Source organism: Meleagris gallopavo, chromosome 35, assembly GCF_905368555.1.
Source record: "Meleagris gallopavo chromosome 35, MGAL_WU_HG_1.1, whole genome shotgun sequence".
Taxonomy (NCBI): domain Eukaryota; kingdom Metazoa; phylum Chordata; class Aves; order Galliformes; family Phasianidae; genus Meleagris; species Meleagris gallopavo.
In genome coordinates this window covers 335,499-354,309 of record NC_139439.1, presented here as the reverse complement: position 1 = coordinate 354,309, position 18,811 = coordinate 335,499, and the positions used below count along the sequence as shown (strand labels likewise).

General features: G+C 64.6%; 1 protein-coding gene across 10 annotated transcripts in view; it reads right to left on the bottom strand.

The window, feature by feature from the left end:
* Nucleotides 1-300: 300 nt before the first annotated feature.
* Nucleotides 301-18,811, bottom strand: part of DCTN1 (dynactin subunit 1) — a 43,791-nt gene continuing 25,280 nt past the window's right edge. For 5 of the 10 annotated variants that reach the window (XM_085214903.1, XM_085214894.1, XM_085214897.1 and 2 more), the window contains 27 exons: nt 16,834-16,854; nt 14,670-14,858; nt 13,256-13,294; nt 12,179-12,376; nt 11,028-11,232; nt 10,645-10,723; nt 9,995-10,154; nt 9,655-9,759; nt 8,951-9,142; nt 7,783-7,899; nt 7,301-7,453; nt 6,686-6,846; nt 6,013-6,181; nt 5,621-5,689; nt 5,172-5,234; nt 4,947-5,096; nt 4,552-4,713; nt 4,143-4,274; nt 3,922-4,050; nt 3,494-3,636; nt 3,184-3,350; nt 2,500-2,514; nt 1,953-2,086; nt 1,208-1,397; nt 805-881; nt 633-722; nt 301-523 (listed from right to left, as the gene is read on the bottom strand). In XM_085214903.1, coding sequence (XP_085071029.1) covers nt 386-523; nt 633-722; nt 805-881; nt 1,208-1,397; nt 1,953-2,086; nt 2,500-2,514; nt 3,184-3,350; nt 3,494-3,636; nt 3,922-4,050; nt 4,143-4,274; nt 4,552-4,713; nt 4,947-5,096; nt 5,172-5,234; nt 5,621-5,689; nt 6,013-6,181; nt 6,686-6,846; nt 7,301-7,453; nt 7,783-7,899; nt 8,951-9,142; nt 9,655-9,759; nt 9,995-10,154; nt 10,645-10,723; nt 11,028-11,232; nt 12,179-12,376; nt 13,256-13,294; nt 14,670-14,858; nt 16,834-16,854 — 3,447 coding nt within the window. In that variant the 3' untranslated portion in view covers nt 301-385. The remainder of the gene's footprint in view (nt 524-632; nt 723-804; nt 882-1,207; nt 1,398-1,952; nt 2,087-2,499; nt 2,515-3,183; nt 3,351-3,493; nt 3,637-3,921; nt 4,051-4,142; nt 4,275-4,551; nt 4,714-4,946; nt 5,097-5,171; nt 5,235-5,620; nt 5,690-6,012; nt 6,182-6,685; nt 6,847-7,300; nt 7,454-7,782; nt 7,900-8,950; nt 9,143-9,654; nt 9,760-9,994; nt 10,155-10,644; nt 10,724-11,027; nt 11,233-12,178; nt 12,377-13,255; nt 13,295-14,669; nt 14,859-16,833; nt 16,855-18,811) is intronic. The other 5 variants (XM_085214898.1, XM_085214900.1, XM_085214896.1 and 2 more) reach the window with 4 other exon arrangements.

Genomic DNA, 18,811 nt, shown 5'->3' with positions numbered 1-18,811 from the left:
ACCAACGAGCGAGCGACCGACGCGGATCCGCCCACCTTTACTCTCTCGGCCAATCAGAGACGCGCACTGCAGCTACCGCCCGCCTCTTCCCGCTCTCAGCCAATGGGAGCGGCCGCAGCTCTTTCCCCGCGTTCCGCTCGGTTCGCTCCACGCACGTGCGCTCCCGCCCCCCCCTCCCTCGGTGCCGCACGTGGTCGGACCCCCCGCACCTCCTCCCTCCCCCCCCGCACTTCCCCCCATCCAGCAGCCCTGCCCCCCCCGGCACCCCAACCGCGGTGCGGAGGAAAGAAGGCGTGGAGCTGCGTGGCTGCACGAGGCTTTATTGGGCGGGAGGGGGACGGGGAGTTTCCCCATCGGGGGGGACGCGCGGTGCTCCGGGGGGGTCCTACGCCACGAAGTGCCGCTGGAGTTGGAGCAGCAGCTCCGGGGTGAGCAGCACGCGCTGCTCCCGGCCGTGTCCCGGCGCGCACGGGATGGACACGCGGCCGAAACGCGTCAGGCCCTGCTCCTTCTCGCGCTGCGCCTGCGGGAGAGAGCGGCGGCGGCGGCGGCGGCGGTGGGGCCGGGGGTTCCGAGCCCCACTGAACCCCACCGAGGCCCCGCGGTGCCTCCCGGGGCCGCGCTCAACTCACCTTCAGGAAGGACGAGGAGGGGAACACGCCGAAGCTGGTGGGGACGCCGGCGCCCGGCTGCTGCTGCACCATCTCCCGCATGGCCTCGTCCTGCGCAGAGCCGCCGCTTCCAGCACCGCCCGCAGCCCCCGCTCCCCCCATCCCCCGCCCGGGCGCTGCCCGCACTCCTTACCCGCAGCGCCTCGATGCTGCCCTTCACGGCCCACAGCCGGGCCGTCTGCTCCAGCAGCCGCGCGGCCGCGCTGCGTCCTGCGGAGGCGTGGGGTGAGCGCGTGGCCGCGGCCCTCACCAACCCCTGCACTCGGAGCACCCCGGGGTGCCAGGGGAGGCCGGGGGCCGCGGGGCTCCTGGGGAGGCTGAGCCCCAGCAGCGAGCAGCGCCGCTCCGCGCCGTGCCATCCCCGGCGCAACAACGCCTCCGGCACGGCGGGGAGCTGCGCGGCACCGTGAGCGGTCCCAGCGCCGGGGGGCGGGCAGGGGCTCAGCACGGTGCCGGCGCTGCCCCCGGCACGAGGATGGCACCGACGGCGTTCACGGCTCTCGGGCTCGGCCTCACCGCGTCCCCGCCGGGCTCACCTGACTTGGTCTGCTTGGTGTCCACCACCTTGGCGTTGGTGCTCATCTGGTACAGGGTCTCCAGCAGCTGCGTGCTCTTGCGGTACAGCGTGAGCGTGGCCGGGCCCTCCCCCTGCTTGCTCTGCGGGAGGGACACCTTGGCCACCTGCAGGGGCTTCAGGCCGGCCAGCTCCAGCTTCATCTGTGCGCCCTGCGAGGGGACGGCAGTGGAACGGACAGCAGGGACAGGGGTGAGGAATGGGGGGTGATTGGGGCAGGAGCGGGTTGGGTGTTTGGGAGGAAAGGATCGGAGAAGGAGGCATAAAGTGGTGGTCAGAAACGGCTCTGCAGGGGGGACCCGTGGTGGCAGTGCTGCCTCACGGGGGAGAGGGCGGGAGGCGACCCTGCAGTGCTGCTCAGTGCCTGCCGGGCTTGGGGCTCCCCCCCACCGGCACCACGCAGGCACAGCAGCAGCCACGGCTGTGCCCCGTTGGGTGTAAGCAATAATCACAGCCCTGCAGTGATGCATCACCATTTGCATAATTACACGTCTGTGAATTAATGTTAGCAAAACGTTATTTAGTTAATGAGGTTCTTTGCTGCTCTGTTTCCTCGTGGAGCTCCGTTCAGCACCGCGTGCCCCCAGTCCACACCACGTGGAGCAGCAAACGCCACCAGCGCCCAGCACTGCAGCTCCTGCCCCACGGTTTGGGGGGTCGTGGCAGGGTTGCCCTGCCAGCCCCACGTCCCTCCGCCCCGCGCTCACCTTGAGGCGGTTGTTCTCGTTCTTGAGGTGCCTGATGGAGAGCTGCAGTGCTTCGATTTGCTGCAGCAGGAGGGGGGAATCCTTCACCTGCACCGGCCCCGTGCTGCCCCCGGCTGCCTGCCCGGCTCCCACGCCTGCAGGAAGGCACACGGTGTCACCCGCACGGCGTGGTGCAGCACGACGGTGGGTGCTGGGAGCTCAGCACCACGATTTGTGCCACCCCGAGCTCTGCGAGGCACCGCGGATGAGCTCAGGTCTTGCTCAGACAGAGCTCACACCACACCGTGCTCACGGCAGCCCTGGGTGCTCCCACTGCCCGTTTCCCAGGGATGCACCCGGGCTCTCTGGGCACTGCAGGGACCATCGCTGCAGCCACATCACCCCAGATCCTGCAGTCCCACACTCGGTGCAGCCCTCCGCCCCAAACCGCACAGCCTCTGAGCCACCACGACCCTCCCCGTGCTGCAGCTGCTGCCCACCCCCAGCATGCTGTGTGCCCGCTCCCCTGCATGCACTGCTGGGAGCACCGCACGCCGTGCTGCCGTACCTCTCTGCTGTTCCTCTGCAGTGCAGGGAGAGGAGGCAGAGGAGAGACAAGAAGAGGAATTATGCTGAGGATTGGGGCTGAGAGCAGCTGTGCCCCCAGCTGCGTCCTGTGCCACTCCGTCCCCCGCACGGGGAGCAGTGGCTGCAGCACACAGGGATGCCCGGAGCTGCAGCTCACGGCTGCAGTGACAGAGAGAAGTTGCAACCCAAAGGCGGCTGCCATCTGCTCCCCAGCAAGCTGGTGGTGTTCATGGTGCAGCGAGAGGGCAACGCTGCTGTGCCTTCCTTGTGATGGCACCACCCAGCCCACCACAGCACTGCAGGGCCCCCCGGCCACAGGGAGCTCACGGCTCCAACCACGCACCGCTCTGCAGCCAGCACTGCTGGAAATGCCAGCGTGGCTCCCTGCAGCCCTGCGTGGAGCTCTGTCTGCCACTGCACGAGGGACACAGAGGTGCCAACACTCCAGGTGCCCTCACTGCCCCCACGCAGAGCTGCCGTCCCCCCCCACGGCCCCACCGCCACTCCAGCACCTCCTGTGCCCCCGACCCTGGCGGCACACCCAGGGCTCCATCTCCCCAAGGACAGCAGAGCCCCCCGGGGCAGCCCCCAGCTCCTCTGGGGGGGCACTGCTGCATTCTCCTGCCCTTTGTGAGTGCCCCCACAGCTGCTCGGTGCCACTCACCTCCTGCAATGCCCGACACGATGGAGGCGACCCCGGAGGCGGGGGCCCCGCGCAGCCCCTCGATGGTCCGCTTGGACTGGTTGTTCAGGCGCTGCTTCAGCTCCACCTTCTCCGATTCCAGCTGGTCGATGTCTGCCTGGAGGGCATCCATGGTCTCCTCAAACTCCCTGCGGAAGCACACGCGGTCACAGCTCTGACCAGAGCTCACCTCGTGCCGCCCCACAGACGTTCCACATCATCTCGAGCACCACAGGCGGTTCTGGGCCACGGGGGACCCCTAACAGCCCCACAGCCCCCACCCCACGCTTACTTCTCCTTCTTCTTGAGCAGTGTTTGGGTCTCATCCAGCTTTGTCTGTATCTTTTCCACGCGGTCGTCGGCATCCTTGGACGCGCTGTCCAACTTCTTCTCCAGGAGGCTGAGGCGCACGTTGGCTTCGCTGAGCTCCTCACCCTGCAGCAGAGGGGAAGAAATCAGAGCTCAGAGCACTGGGGTGCACTGGGGAGAGCTCTCTGCAGTTCCCTAGCAGGGGCTGCCCACAAATCCCACGCTGCCGGAGCCCTGGTGCCCAGAGCCGTGCGGGCAGTGCCCACAGCGAGGCAGCAGGCTGCAGCTGAGGACCCGACGGGGTGTGAGGCAGCAGCTCCACAGGCAGCGGCACGGCAGCGGGGGCACAACGCTGAGCACTACAGCAGCCCTGCGGCCCTCCGCCGGCCGACCGCCTCACTGACAGCTCACCTTGATCTTGAGGGACTTCTTCAGCTCCTTGATGACGGTCTCCCTGTCCTCCAGCTTCAGCCCCAGCCCCTCGGCATCGGTGATCTCAGCCCGAAGAGCGGCTGCCCGCAGCTCAGCAGGCGGGGTGGGCTGCAGAGGGGAGCGGAGGGAGATGATGCAGAATTGGGTTGCAGAGCTCCACGCGCAGCTCTGTCCACAGCCCGCCCCGCAGCCCGGCCCACCTTGCTCTGCGGCCGGTCGGCATCGTATTCTCCCTCCTGCATGGCCGTGGCCATCTTGTTCATGGTGGCAATAAGGATGCTGCAGGACTGGCGCAGGCACTCGTAGGGGTTGATGCCCTGAGTGCCGTAGATCTGCAAGGATTTGGGGGGGGTGGACAGTGCAGGAGGCCCTCGGCGGAGCTCTCAGCCCCCTGCAGCCCCCCCGCCTCCCCCACACCGTGTCACATCCACAGAGACTGCAGAGCAGGGCCAGCTGTGGTGCAGGGCAGGGCAGGGCAGCGCTCTGTTGTGGCGTTTCCCACCCCACTTTGCTCCCAGGCTCTGCAGCTCTGCCAGCTGTGCAGCACAGCTGGGATTCGGTCCCCTTGCTGCAGCAGGGCGCCCGGGGAGGCAGAGTACAGCCGCCCACCTGCTCGCTGGCTTTGAAGGCCAAGTCCTCCAGCTTCACTGCCTGCAGCCCCTCGTTCTCAGCCAGCGGGGCGATGAGCTGCGCGCCGGCAGCGGCCACCTCCTGCAGCACGGCCACCACCCAGGTGAGGTGCTTACGGCAGTCCAGCAGCGTGTCTGACACCTGGGGCCAGGCAGAGTGGGGTGTGAGGGGGGGAAGCGAAGGGGCTGCACCGCCCCAATTCCCAGGCGCTGCAGCCATAGAGCAGAGCAGCCCCTGGCTGTGCTCCGACAGGGCTGAGGTTTAGCCGTCATCACTGGGAGGATGGCAGACATCGGGAAAGCAGGAAGGGACTCAAGGGTGGCCAGGAGGTGATGAAGTCCACACCCCCCCCCAGCACAGACCACACAGCCCACCTGCTGCCCGAAGCCCAGCGCTGCTGGGATGCCCGGTGCGTCCGTGCCCGGCATGCGGCGCCGGATCTTCTTGCAGAACTGCCTGATGTCACTGCATGAGGTCTCCAGGTCCTTGAGCAGGATGGCCAGGTCGGACGCCTCCTGCCCGGCCTGGGAGCAGAGAAAGGAGCTCAGCCATCTGCTGGGGGGTGGGGGCACCCAGCACAGCCCAGCCCGCACTCCTACCTGCAGGAAGGCGCGCAGCCTGCACACCTCCACCCCCATGCAGTCCAAGGCACTCTGGGTGAACTGCGGGGCACAAAACGGGCGCTGTGAGCAGCGCAGGGGCAGCACGGTGCTCCGGGGCCACGGGGTGCTGCGGGCTCAGGCACTGGGTCGGACCCTCTGCACACCAACTGCTCCGACTCCGGGTTTTCCAGGAGAAAGGTTTGAGGCACTGAATATGTTTTGTTTTACCCCGTGGGGCGCAGTGCTTCCGCATGGGGCTCAGGAGCTCCCGGACGCAAGGGATCCTGCAGGGCCCACACCTCCCCTCACCCTGGGGTCCGTCCCATGGCTGTGCCAGCAGCAGCAGCAGCTGCCAGGGAGCCGCCAGTGAGGCGGGAGGGGGTGGAGGGACTCCCAGACCCTCCCATGGGACGGAGGGGGCAGTGGGCTGCCCTGCAGCACTTCACCTTGATGTGGTCGGCCAGCTGCATGGTGCAGTCCTCAGCCTGCTCGGCCAGGTGGATGCTGTACAGGTGCTGCACGAAAAGAGATCACTGCAGATCAGCAGCCCCTGAGTGCTCCCACACGTGCAAGCACACAAACCAAATGAGGAAATGCATTAAAAAAAACAACCCACAAACACCGAGTCAGCCCTGATTTATAACTGGAGTTGAAACCTCTCAAAAGGACCCCAGCAGGCCCTGTGAGCACTCAGCCCTCACAAAGGGCGCAGGGGAATTACCACGGACTCTCCCAGGACGGAGCACAGCCCAGCTGACGGCCACAGGCTCAAATCCTGCATGCTCTAAGGGAGAAATGCTCCCCAGGGCACCAATGCAGGCTGGTGCATTGCACCCACCTGGTAGTACTTGATGGCTTTGGTCAGAGGCTCCACGTTGACCGTCTCATCCAGCTGGTCCTTGTGCAGCAGCTCGATCAGGAAGTCCAGGGAGCGCTCGTGCACACTCATCTCGGGGTACAGCATCCCCACCTTCTTGTACACCTCCACGCTGCATTTGTTCAGGGCTCTGGGGGGGAACGCAGGCACGGTCAGCTCACCTGGGATAGCAGCAGTGCGGGGCCGCGCTGCTGCGGGCCGACCTCCAAGCACCCCGGGGAGCACAAGAGCCGGGCAGAAGTCAACACGACTGCAGGACAGCAGGGCACGAAATGGGAGCTCTGTGGAAGGAGCCCCGGAGCAGAACACCGCAGCCCCTGAGGCAGAGCGCGGTGCTGGAGGCAGATCTGCCACCTCACAGCAGCAGCACAGCATTCAGCCAACGGGTCCCTCAGCCGCGCCGCAGCAGCAGCAAAGGAATCTCCAGAGCTCCGCCTCCGTGAGCCCCACTCCTGGGAGCCGCCCCCTGCGCACCTCAGCTGAGCGCCGCCCCTCACCACTGCCACGAGCAGCCGCCGTCCCCAGGGCGGCTCCGTCCGCTGCCGTGGCTCTGCACAGCACCGCTGGGCGGCCGGGCAGCGCGGGCACAGCCGGGCTGGGGGCTGGGGGGCAGCGGGGCGGGCTGGGTACTCACTGCTCGTATTTGTGCAGCGTGGCCTGCAGCAGGCTCAGTGAGTACACCAGCCCTGCTGCGAAGCTCAGCTGCTCTCCTGCTGCTCCCCGCAGCCCCGCACGCGCCGCGCAGTTCTCGTTCAGCTCGAACTTCTCCTGGGCCTGTTTGCTGATCAGCTCCGCCTGCGGGGAAGGGGAAAGCCTCAGAGTCCTCCTGCGCCTGCCCTGAGTTGGTCTGCTGGGTACAGGATGGACCCCCTGCACCTCCGTCCCCACAAAGCACCGTTCCTGGGAAGGATCTCTGAGTGCAGAGGGGGAACGGGGGACAGCTGTGAGCCCCCACCCCATCTGTGCTGGCAGAATGCTGGCACTGCCCCAACGGACAGGCAGAGCCCCCAGTACCATCAGCCAGCTCAGTGTGCCACTGACAGCCAGGGCAGGAACCTCTGCTCCCTCCTCCTCCTCCTCCTCCTCCTCCTCCTTCTCCTTCTCCCCTACCTCCACCTCTACCTCCTCCCAAGCAACGCTGAAAGTTCTCAAACAAAAAACATTCAAAATCCCAGTCCCCCAGGACAGAAGGTGAGCCCAACGGCGCAGTGGCTGGAGGACGGCCCCAGCCCAGCCCTGGGGAGCCCACCTTGCAGATGAGCCGCGGGATGAGCAGCAGCACCAGGACGCAGTCGTGATCCCCGCCGTGGCGCAGGAAGCTGTCTGGCATGAAGGAGGTGAGCAGGGAGACGTGCCTGTTGGCCTGCTGCACCTCCATCTGGCGCAGCTCCATCTCGATGGCCTGCAGCAACACAGCCCAGAGCTGCTCAGCGCTGTCTGACCCGGCGCCGGGCGCAGCCCCCGCCTCACACCAACCCCACGCACTGCTGCAGGATGGGGCAGCAGCTGAGAGCTGCACGGAGGAAAGGGCCGTGGGGTGCTGACGATGTACAGCTGCCCATGAGCAGCAGCGCGCCCAGGGGCAGAGAAGGCACACAGCTCCTGGGGTGTGCGAGCAGCTGCCAGGAGAAGGGCGGCCCCACACCACCCCACAGCTCCAGCCGTGCACGCAGCAGGAAGCACCCCGGGGATGGTTTGCACGGCCGGCACACGGCGCTCCTGCTGCCCTACCTTCGCGTGGGCCTTCGTCTCTGCAAACTTGATCTTGAAGTCGAACATCTCGGGAGGAGGCTGCTGCTGCTTCTCTGCAGACGCTTCTTGCTGACTCATGAGCTCCCGGTTCACATCCTGGGCACGGAGAGAAGTGCAGTCAGACAGAGGTAAACCACCACGGAGGGATCCGCAGCCCCACGGCCTCTGCACAGCCACAGCAGCTCCAGGGCTGCTCTCTGGGGGCTCCTTGTGCAACGTGCACAGCGGTGGGTGAACGTGAGAAAGAGGAGCACAGCCGATGCTGAGCTGTGCGGAAGCTGAGGAACCCCATGGACTCCTCACCCATCTCTGAGCCACCAGCAAAGCCAAGGAGAGCTGAGAGCTGTGCTGGATGACCCACGGTGCTCCAGCTACTCTAGGTTCCCAAGTTTGCAGCAGCAGAGCTCAGCAGAGCGAAGGCCAAAACACCCACATGCTCAGCATGGGCTCCAGCAGATCTCCCCATGCAGCAGAGGCACAGCCAGCACTGCCTGAGGCCATGGACACACAGACAGCCCAGCACAGAACCTCCACAGGGCAGCAGAATCACACAGAACCACAGAACGGCCCGGGTTGGAAGGGACCTCAGGGATGATGAAGCTCCAACCCCCCCCACACACAGGGCCACCAACCTGCACATCTCACAGCAGCCCAGGCTGCCCAGGGCCCCATCCAGCCTGGCCTCGAACACCTCCAGGGATGGACGGGGATCCACAGCCTCTCTGGGCAGCTGTTCAGCACCTCCCCACTCTCACAGCAAACAACTTCCCCTGACACCCAACTGAAATCTGCCCTCCCTCACCTTCCAACCATTCCTGCTGTTTCTCCCCTTTCCAAGAGCTGATCCCCTCCCGTCTGCAGGCTCCCTTGAGGTCCCGCAGGCTGCACTGAGGTCACCCCGCAGCTTCTCTTCTCCATGCTGAACAGCCCAGCTCCCTCAGCCTGGCTTTGTGGGAGGGTGCTGCAGCCCTGCTCATCTCTGCGGCTCCTCTGCACCCTCCCAACAGCTCTTGTCCCTCCTGCACTGAAGGCTCCAGACCTGGAGGCAGCGCTGCAGCAGAGCAGCGTGCAGCCCCAGCTCAGGGCCCTTTGTGGACACCCCCAGGCTCAGCCCCATGGCCGTGGTGCTCAGGGCTGGCAGCAGTACCTGCAGGTGCGCCGTCAGCTCCCGGTACTTCTTGATGGTCTGCTGGTAATCAGCCACGGTCTCCTGGGCGGCCTCCACGCGTTTCTCCGCCTCGCGCACCCGCGCCGTCGCCATGTCCAGCTGCTCCCGCAGCTCCAGCTCCGTCTCACGGGCGTTTTCCTGCAGCTCATCGTTCATCTCGTTCATGGCTTCCTGGGGAGGAGGTCAGAGAATCACAGAATCAATCACAGAACGGCCTGGGTTAAAAGGCCCACAGCGCTCACCCAGTCCCAACCCCCTGCTGTGTGCAGGTCGCCAACCAGCAGCCCAGGCTGCCCAGAGCCACATCCAGCCTGGCCTCAAATGCCTGCAGGGATGGGGATCCACAGCCTCCTTGGGCAACCTGTTCCACTGCCTCACCACCCTCTGGGGGAAAAACTTCCTCCTCATATCCAACCTAAATTCCCCTGGCTCACTTTAAAACCATTCCCCTCGTCCTGTCACCATCCACCCTCACAAACAGCCGTTCCCCCTCCTGTTTATGTGCTCCCTTCAAGCACTGAAGGCCGCAATGAGGACGCAGTGCAGGACGTGGTTATGCTGCAGTGTGGGATTAATTCCATGACCCCAGAGGCACTGATGTGCCGTGGCACAACTGCTGGGCAGCACGCAGCAGCTCCCAACCCGCTCGGTCCCACCGCCCCCCACCCAGTGCCCCCACCTACCAGGTCCCCAACGGTCTCACGCAGCTCCCGGACTTTCTCCTCCAGGTCCAGGTTTCTCTCTGTCAGAGTCTCCACCATCTCTTCAGCGCCCAAAGCAGCGTCCACCTGGAAGCAGCACCACGTCACAGCCCCAGGACAGGGCTGCTGGGGGGCCTGACTGCTGCACGGCCACCCCAGCACCATGCAGTCCCAGCCATGTCACCAAGTATGGGCTCCAACAGTGACCACAGAAAGTGCTCCGTGCCAAGAGGTGCCCCACACCTGCGGCTCAGTGCCCCACATCTACTGCTAAGCCCCACACCTGCTGCTCAGCACCCCATCCACCCCCCCCAGCACTCACCTGCTCCTTCAGCTCATCGACCGTTTTCTCCGCCTGCTTCACCTCCTCCTGCAGTTTCTCCCTCTGCTGCCGCAGCGATTCCAGCTCCGTGTTTTTCTTCTCCATTTGCTTCTGGAGTTTCACGTGTTCCTGCTTCTCCGACGCAGAGAGGTCCCTCATCCTGCAGGAGACCCAGGCTGAGCAGCAGCCCAGCAGGAGCCAGGCAGCGCGGTGAGGCCATTTCCTTGCCAGCTGCCAGTGCTGGCACCACGCAGCTGCAGAGCCCCCCAAACCCGTGTGTGCACTTGGGCACCGATGGCACTTTGCAAAGCACGGCTGAAAGCGCTCATAATGCCTCTGCTGGGGCTCTCTAAGGCACACAGAGGCCACGTATCTCGAGGACGAGCTGCCCTCTGCCCAAAGCAGGCATGCAGTGGCAGTGCAGCGCAGGCAGCCACCTCCCCCCGGCACACGAGCTGTCCTCAGGGGTCTTGGCAGCAATAAATGTCACTCCAGTGAGAAGGAATTCTCCCTTCTCTGCTGCCACCAGAGCTCAGCCCCGGGGCAGCAGCGGCTGCCAGGTCCACTCATCCACAGAAGGATTCTGATCAGTGCACAGAGACCAAGAGAGACAACTCCTGTCCTCCTGGGGAGCGCAGGCGCTCTCCTACCTCACAAGAGCTTCCTTCAGCCTCGCGTTTTGCTCCTCCAGCTGCTTGACCTGGTAACTGGATGCTGCCCCATCCGAGCCTGCAGCAGAAAGGAAGCATCATTCTGCTCTCGTGGACTCACCGGGTGCCAGCAGCTCCAGCTCCCCGTGCTAAGCAGAGCCCAGGAAGAGGGCAGCTTAGTCACAGAGAGGGCAAACACAGAGGGCCCCTCTGGAGTGGGACCGCTGTCCCCAGCACGGGGACAGGCACTGAAATGAGGCCTCTGGCTCTGAACCCACCCATCCCACCCTTCCCCAGGGGTCAGCAGAGCGGCTCCCAATTCGCTGAGTGCTCTCCCCGAGGACGGAGCAGCCCGCGCCGACCCTCCCCGGCTCCTGGCCCACCTTTCTCTTCGATCTCGTGCTTCAGGATCTCCAGGTCCATGGTGAGATATTCCACCTTCTCCTTCAGGGAGTCCACCTCCTGCTGCAGGGACTCTGCCCGCTCCTCTGCCATCTCCTTGTCCAGGGTCGCCATCTCAATGGCGTCGGCGGTGTCGGCCATCTCCTCCATGTAGCGCTCCTTGGCCTCCAGAGCATCTTTGGCTTCCTGGGGTCAAACACACGTGGCTGAAAATACTGCGCCCCGAAGTGCAAGGCCAGCCATGGAGAGCCCTCCCACAAAGCCCTGGGCAGCTCCAGCTCTCACAGCTGTCCCAGCGGAGCCTTCAGCCCCACCTGGAGGTGCCCAAGGCCAGGCTGGATGGGGCCCTGGGGGCCCCTGCTGCAGGGCTGGGTCTGGGTGGGCTTTAAGGCGCCCTCCAACCCAACCATTCCATCGTTCTACAGAACTACAGAGGCCATCTGGTCCCCTCCCTTGCAATGAACGGGGACACCTACAGCTCCAACAGGGGTGCAGAGCCCCATCCCCTGCCCTTGGGGTCTCTCACCCACCACCCCTCTGCACAATGACCCTATCGTCCCACGGTTCTAATTAATGAAAGCTGATCAGGGTTGGGAGGGGCAGCTCTCTGCCCACACTTCCATTTCCCCTCTCCTGGGAACCTCTCCCCTATTCACACCCTCTCCAGCTGCCCAGAGCTGTGATCCCCCATCCTGGAGGTGCCCAAGGCCATGGATGGGCCCTGGGTGGCCTGAGCTGGTGGGGCAGCCAGCTTGGCAGGATGGGGCTGGGGGCTGTGAGGTCTCAGCAGTGCTGAAAGCCCAGCTCTGCCTGTTTGACCCCTCCAGGTATTTACACACACTGACATCCCCCCCAGGAACACAAACAGCCCCCAGCACAACCCAGCTTCCCTCAGCCCACACACACCGTCCCAAACACCGACTCAGTACAGCCAAGAGAAGCCCCCATCAGTGCTGCATTAAAACAAAACCGCACTGAGGTGCAGCTGCTTTAAGCCGTGAGAGCCGTATGGGAATGCAGGGGCCATTTAGAGAGCGCAATCCCTGAGTGCAGCACGGAAAGAAACACAAAGAGGAGGCACAAAGTGCTTCTCCACAAACACTGGGCAGCCCCACACGAGCTGCAGGCTCACCTTCTTGGCCTCCTTTAGCCGTTTCTGCAGGTCTGCCTGCTGCTCCTGCATCTTGCTCTTCCACTCCTGCACCTGCTCCAGCTGGATCTTGTACTTCTCCAGCTCTTTAAGCTTGGCTTTGTCTTCATTGCGCTTGATCTTCAGAGTCTCCAACTTTTCCTCCAGGTCCCTGACTTGGGAACGCAGATTTTCTTCCTCCTACAGCATCAAACCGAGAATGGCCAGGAGGAGGAGCAGCATTCATTCATAGGACACAGCTCCAAGGACACTCACTTAACCCCGAGAGCAAAAGCTCAGAACCACCCCAAATCACCCACAGCCTCCCGGCACCCCAGCATCGCCGCGGGGGCAGCTTTTGGAGAACTCCACCTGCAGCTCTGCACCCACAGCTCTTTCTACAACCCTTTGGTGACTTCCCCCCCCGAGGTGGCAGTGGGGTTACGGCATGCAGGAAACACGCTGTCACAAACAGAGCCAGATCTCACAGAAAGGTTTTAACACAACCACCTGTGCGGCACTGCAGACTCACAGCAACCAGTGCCTTAAGTTGTTAGTGTGCAACGCGGGCACACGGACACACGCACGAGCAGGGCACAGCAGCTGTGCTCACACCAGAGGGAACCCGACCCCTGGGCACCTTCCAGCCCCGACGCGTCCCGGCCCCAACCCAACCCCATCCCATCCCATCCCATCCCATCCCATCCCATCCACAGTGTGCCCAGCCAGGCAGCCCCACGCCCAGCAGGGCTCCCTTGGGCCCTGTGCCCACCGCCCGGGCTCCCGTGCCCCCATCGCCCCCATATCTGCCCCTGCTGCTCGGGCAGCTCAAGGCTGTGCTGCTGGGGCTCCACGGTGACACCAGCACTACCTTCAGCACACAGCACTCCTGGGGACGGTGCTGGTGCTCTGACAGGAGGGCACCAAAGCGCGTGCCCAGAGCTGTGAGCAGGAGGCGCACAGCAGCCAAGCGGCTGCCCGACGAACCCCGGCCACACACGAGGTCCCGCCGCACAGCCGTGACCCCTGCAGCCCCCCATGCACGCAGCACAGCACAGCACAGCCATGGGCAGCAGTCACCTGGTCCTCCTGCACACTGTGCCCCGCTGCTGGGCAGCTCTGCGGGCAGAGAAAGCTGCGGGTTACGCCCCACACCCGGGCACGCTGCGCTCTGCAGCACTGGGCGTGGGCTGGGAGGGCTCTGGCCAGGCTCAAAGGGATGGGGCCGCCCCAGGGACAGCGTCCCACAGCCTCTCTGTGCCCTCACTGCGGCACAACACCGTGAGACGCCCTCCCCTGGGCTGCCAGCTTGTCCCCTGCAGCTGCAGCAGAGCTTCGGAAGAAAGCTCAGTGTTTGCACCATGGAAAGAAAAGCCCGGAGCCGCCTGCTTTGCACTCTGTGGGTGTCACACAGCTCAGTGTGACGCTGCCCCTGCACACCCAGCCCTGGGGTTTTACAGCCCCCACCCCAGCCCTGCAGCACTCACACCTCACCCCAGCAGCACGGCTTTATGGCAGCCCCAGGACCAGGCTTAAAGCCATCGAGCTGGGGGACGTCAGGGAAGAGACTTTGCAAGACAGCCTGTGTGTCAAACGGGACAGAAGGAGCAGCTTTCTGCTCTGCTTGCTCACTCCTGGGCAAACACCACCACGCAGGCAGTGCTGCTGGCTTGTCATAAGCCAACAGAGCAGCACTGGGCAATGGGATCTCCTCACCTCCACCACCACTGGGCAATATGGTTCCCTCACCTCCACCACCACTGAGCAATGGGGTCTCCTCACCTCCACCACCACTGGGCAATATGGGTTCCTCACCTCCACCACCACTGGGCAATGGGGTCTCCTCACCTCCACCTCCACTGAGCAATGGGGTCTCCTCACCTAAACCACCACTGGGCAATGGGATCTCAATACCTCCACCACCACTGGGCAATATGGTTTCCTCACCGGCACCACGAATGAGCACTGTTCTCTCCTCACCTCCACCACCACTGGGCATTATGGTTTCCTCACCTCCACCACCACTGGGCAATGGGGTCTCCTCACCTCCACCACCACTGGGCAATGGGGTCTCCTCACCTCCACCACCACTGGGCAATGGGGTCTCCTCACCTCCACCACCACTGGGCAATATGGTTTCCTCACCTCCCACCAGCGCTGCTCCCTGCAGCCCCTCCCAGGCTCCCAGCCTCAGGGTGGGCTCTGTGTCCTCTCTTGCCATGAATTCCTCACACTGGTGCCCTACATCTTCCTCAAGCTCTCATTTTAACTAACTGATAGAAAGCAGGACAGATGTAATGAAGAACTATTTTAAAGAACAAAAATGGCAGAGCTACGCTGCTACAACTGTTAGAAACACCCAGGGGGGAGGAAGATGGGACTCGAGCAGCCCCAGGCTGCGCTCTGCAGGGTTCCCCCCTTGCTCCAGCACTAAGGACACAGCTCCCCTCCGCCCTGCAGGGTGGGCGCCCTGCACACGAGGAACCCCGCTTACCTTGGTGGGTGAGGGGACCGTGGGTGCCACCGGTGAGGTCAGTGAGGGGGATGGGATGACGGGGGCCACCAGCGGTGTCTGGGCGGGCGTGCTGGGCTCACTGCTGCTCATCTCCCCACCCGAGGCCGAGGCCGACCCCGAGGGCCCCGTGGTGCCGCCGGAGGGGGCGGAGGTGGGGGTCCGGGTGGGCTGCAAAGCAAAGGGCAGAGCATCAGCGAGGCGCAGTGTGGGTAAACGCTGCAAGGGCCGCACGTCCCCCGGCCCCCCCAGCACTGCTGCCAACCACAGCTCTGGCGGCAGCACAGAGGAAGCCCGGAGTGAAGGAGGAGCGAGCGGTGCTCCAGGCTGAGTCCGCCTGGGGCCACGTTCCCGGGTGCTGGTGGCAGAAGGTAACGCTGTGTGGCACCGCTGGCACAGCTCACAAACCCCGTGCTGGGCGCAGCGATACAGCAGTGCGGCCCCCAGTGACGGGGACGGCAGAGCAGCGCTGTGCCACCTCCCCTCCCACAGCCACGCTGCTGCCGTGACACACAGCCGTGCTTCCCTGCGTGTGGCCCAGCTCTGCGGTTCCAGCGTGGGGATGGAGTGGGGAGCTTACGGGGAACAGAGCAACAGAAGGGCAGAGCAGCGGCTGGAGCCCAAAGGAAAGCAGGGGAGCCTGATGGAAGTGCAGCAAAGGAGCGCTGCTTCCTCTCTGCCACCATGCTGCCAACCACTGCTGCAGGCCCAGGGAGGGCACTGCCCCACCAGAACCTGTCCTGCCCGCTCAGCTGAGGGGCTCAACCCACGGCCCAGAGCTGGGCAGTCTCATCTCCTGACTCCATTCACTCCCGGAGATTGGCTGCACGGAGCGCTGTGGCCTCTCAAGGCACACAGACCTGGATGTGGCAGGGCACTGCTGTGCCACCGCCTGCCCCACACGCTGCACCCACTGCCCACCGCCTGCCCCACACGCTGGGTCTCACCCACACCCGGTGCAGCACAGCGGTGCTGGGGGAAGGCAGCACCTCCAGGCACGGCACAGCAATCCCCTCCCCGGTGCCATCGGTGACACTCTGGCACAAAGCAATCTCCATGGCATCGAGCTGCACGCATCAGCTCTGAGAAATGCACCGCCCCAACAAGGGAGTTCTTGTTCCTGCTGCTGCAGCACTTCTTGGGCAAAGCCTTCAGCTGTGGCACAAAGCCCCGGGGCAGCCCGGTACGGCCGCAGAGGCGCTCATGGCAGAGCTGACAGTGATGGGCTGGGGGGGCCGGGGTGTCACCGCTGCCGGGCAGGGCCAAACTGCAGCGTGCTCTGGTGAGGGCAATAAAGCCGGCCGAAGGGCTGCAAGACGCGCAGGGCTGGAGCACGAGGCTCACGGGCAGCGGCTGAGGGAGCTGGGGTGGCTCAGGCTGGAGGAGGAGGCCCAGGGAGCCTCACCGCTCTCTGCAGCGCCCTGAACGGAGGTTGTGCGCTCCCAGGGAACAGTGATGAGAGGCGACAGCCTCACGCTGTGCTGGGGGAGGGCGGGAGGCCACATCCCCGGAACCATGGAGATGTGGCAGCTGGGGACACAGTCAGCGGGCACGGTGGGGCGCGGTGAGCTTGGTGATCCCAGAGGTCTTTTCCAGCCTGAATGATACCGAGACTCCCATACGCAGCAGTGAGGGTGAAGCCATCCCTGCAGGGACCTCTCCAAGGAGGAGAAAAAGCTGTATGCCGCTCACGAGCCCTAACCCAGCTGTTAATGAGCTCCTCGGGGATTTACCACCCCGTCTGTGCTCATCCAAGCACGTGCCGCTCTCCTTGCAACGCATTCACTCCATGGTGGGAATGAAGCACGAGGGGCTGTGCTGGCTGACACAACCCCGCCTGACGGCTCTCACTGCTGCCCAGCCCTGCGCTCACAGCTGCACAACGGGAAGAGCGGTGACAGCGAGGACACGGAGCGGTGCCCAGCCAGCCCACAGCCAGCACCGCCACGCAGCACGCCGGGCACGGCTCAGGAACAGCCCCGTTCCCCCGGCACGCCTCGCCTTGCCCCAGCACATCACCCCGCGACTCAGACCCACTCCGGAGGAGCGCGTGGACCCGGCGAGCCCCTCCGGGTGCCAGGCGGTGCTGGGACACAACGCAGCACCCAGCGAGGTGAGGGGACACGACCGCCGCCGCTGTGCTCACCTTGGGCCGCCGGGCGGTGGTCTGCAGGGACACGGGAGCAGAAGGCAGAGGAGGAGAGACATTCAGACAGGGAAAGACAGGAGCAGAGGTACAGCGGCACAGCGGCAGATGCAGCAGAGAACAGGGAAAGGAAACAAAAGAGATGGCTGCCATTAGTGCTCGCTGCAGCCGGGCACGGCGCTGGTTGCCGCGCTGCCAGGGATGCGCTGGGCAAAGCCCTGGGAGCCCCAGCAGAGCACGTGGGCTGCAGCCCCCGAGTGCCCGCAGCCCCGCTCTGCAGGGTCACTGCCCTCCCTTGCTGGCTCTGCTGGAGCTGCAGGCGATGCCGTGCAGGGCTCACCAGGCTCTGCTGCTGGAAAGCGCATTTCACTCAGCTCCCTTCTTAGGGATGTCCAAAAAGTGCGAGGTTGACTTTGTTATTATCCAAATTTCCAGTATTCCTCTCTCCCCCCACCCCTTTGTTGCTGAAGAAGCCGGAGCATCGCTGACCAGCTGCCCTGAGATGCTGCAGCCCCGGGCTCTCGCGGGGATGTCACCTCCTGCCGCCTCCTCCCAAACACCTCCATGCCTCCTTCTCATTTCCACACAAACCCATCCGCACACACAGGGCAGGACCCCACACAGAGCCCATCGCGTCCCGTGGGACCTCCCTGCAGCCACCCCTGGGCAAAGCGGGGCTGGGGACAGCAGGAAGATGGTCAGGATGGCCCTGCTGTGGGGACACGCAGCCCTGCGGCACCGACCGGACCCAAGCAGCAGCAGGAACTGCTCGCAGACACGAGCTGCTCACTGCGTTTTGCTGAGGCTAAACCTCACTCTTCTCACTCAGACCGTTCTCTGAAAGGCTGCACTAAGCAGTACAGAGAGGAAGACACACATCCTCCTGAACGTCTTCTCCTCTGCAAAGCCAGCTGGGAAAACGCAACGAGTGAACAGAAGAGCTGAACACCTCCATTACACAGCACTGCTTTGGGAGCTGCAGCACGAGCTCTGCTGGAGACCTTCGGCTTCTGGAAGTCCTGCTACATACAGCCCTGTTACCTACAGCCCTGCTGCACACAGACCACGCAGAGGGACAGTAAAATCCCCCTCGGGGACTCAGTGGTGCAGACTTCAGCCCCCTCCCTGCACTCAGCCCAGCTCAGGGCCGGGCTCTGGCCGTCCCTGCTCACTGCAGGGGTCGGCGGCCTCTGAAAGCGTCCTCCAGCTGGAAGCCCTGTGCTTCTGCAGCTCCTGCGGTGCGAACCAAACGCTGCCCAACAGGGACACGTCTCGGCGACGCTCTTCGGAAGGCGGCCACGTGGAACAACAGAGTCCAGGTTTTTGCCTCCTCTCCCAGCACAGCCCGCCGGGACGTGGAAGGAGGCTGCGGTTCGCGCGCTGCTGTGCCACCGTGAAGAGCCCATCTGCCAGCAGCGGCGACTGCTCCGCGGGGAGGGAAGCAGCAGTTCGGCGCCCGTGGTCCCCGCTGCACTCGTGAGCACCTCGCAGAGCGGTGGCTGTGCTGCCGTGCTGGCTCCTCCCTCCCAGCCATCACAGTCAGCTGGTGCAGCTCTCCTCGCCCGTTCCGTGCAAGGAAGTGCACCCGGGTGGCACACGGAGGCCCGCACGAGGCGGGGCACGAAGGGAGGCTCTGCTTGGTGGCAGGGTGCGGGCACTGCAGCGTCTGCACGGCTCCGGGGCTGCTGCAGCCCAGCGTGAACCCCGTGGTGCCCCGGATCCCACCGTGTTGTGCACCAGCCCACGGCAGCTGTCACCACCTCGTCGGTCACCACGCAGTGTGCAGGAGGGGCTGTGCTGACAAGCTGTGTCGGACCGGGCTGCCACAGCTCTGGTGCCGCCAAGGTCTACGGGTCCCAGCTGGGATCTCCCGCGACTCTCAGGGGTTCCCTCCCCGGCGGCACGCAGCCCCGAGCGCCGCCCAGCACGGGGACAACCCGCCCACCACCCCACGGGCACCCCCAGCCCTGCAGCCCCC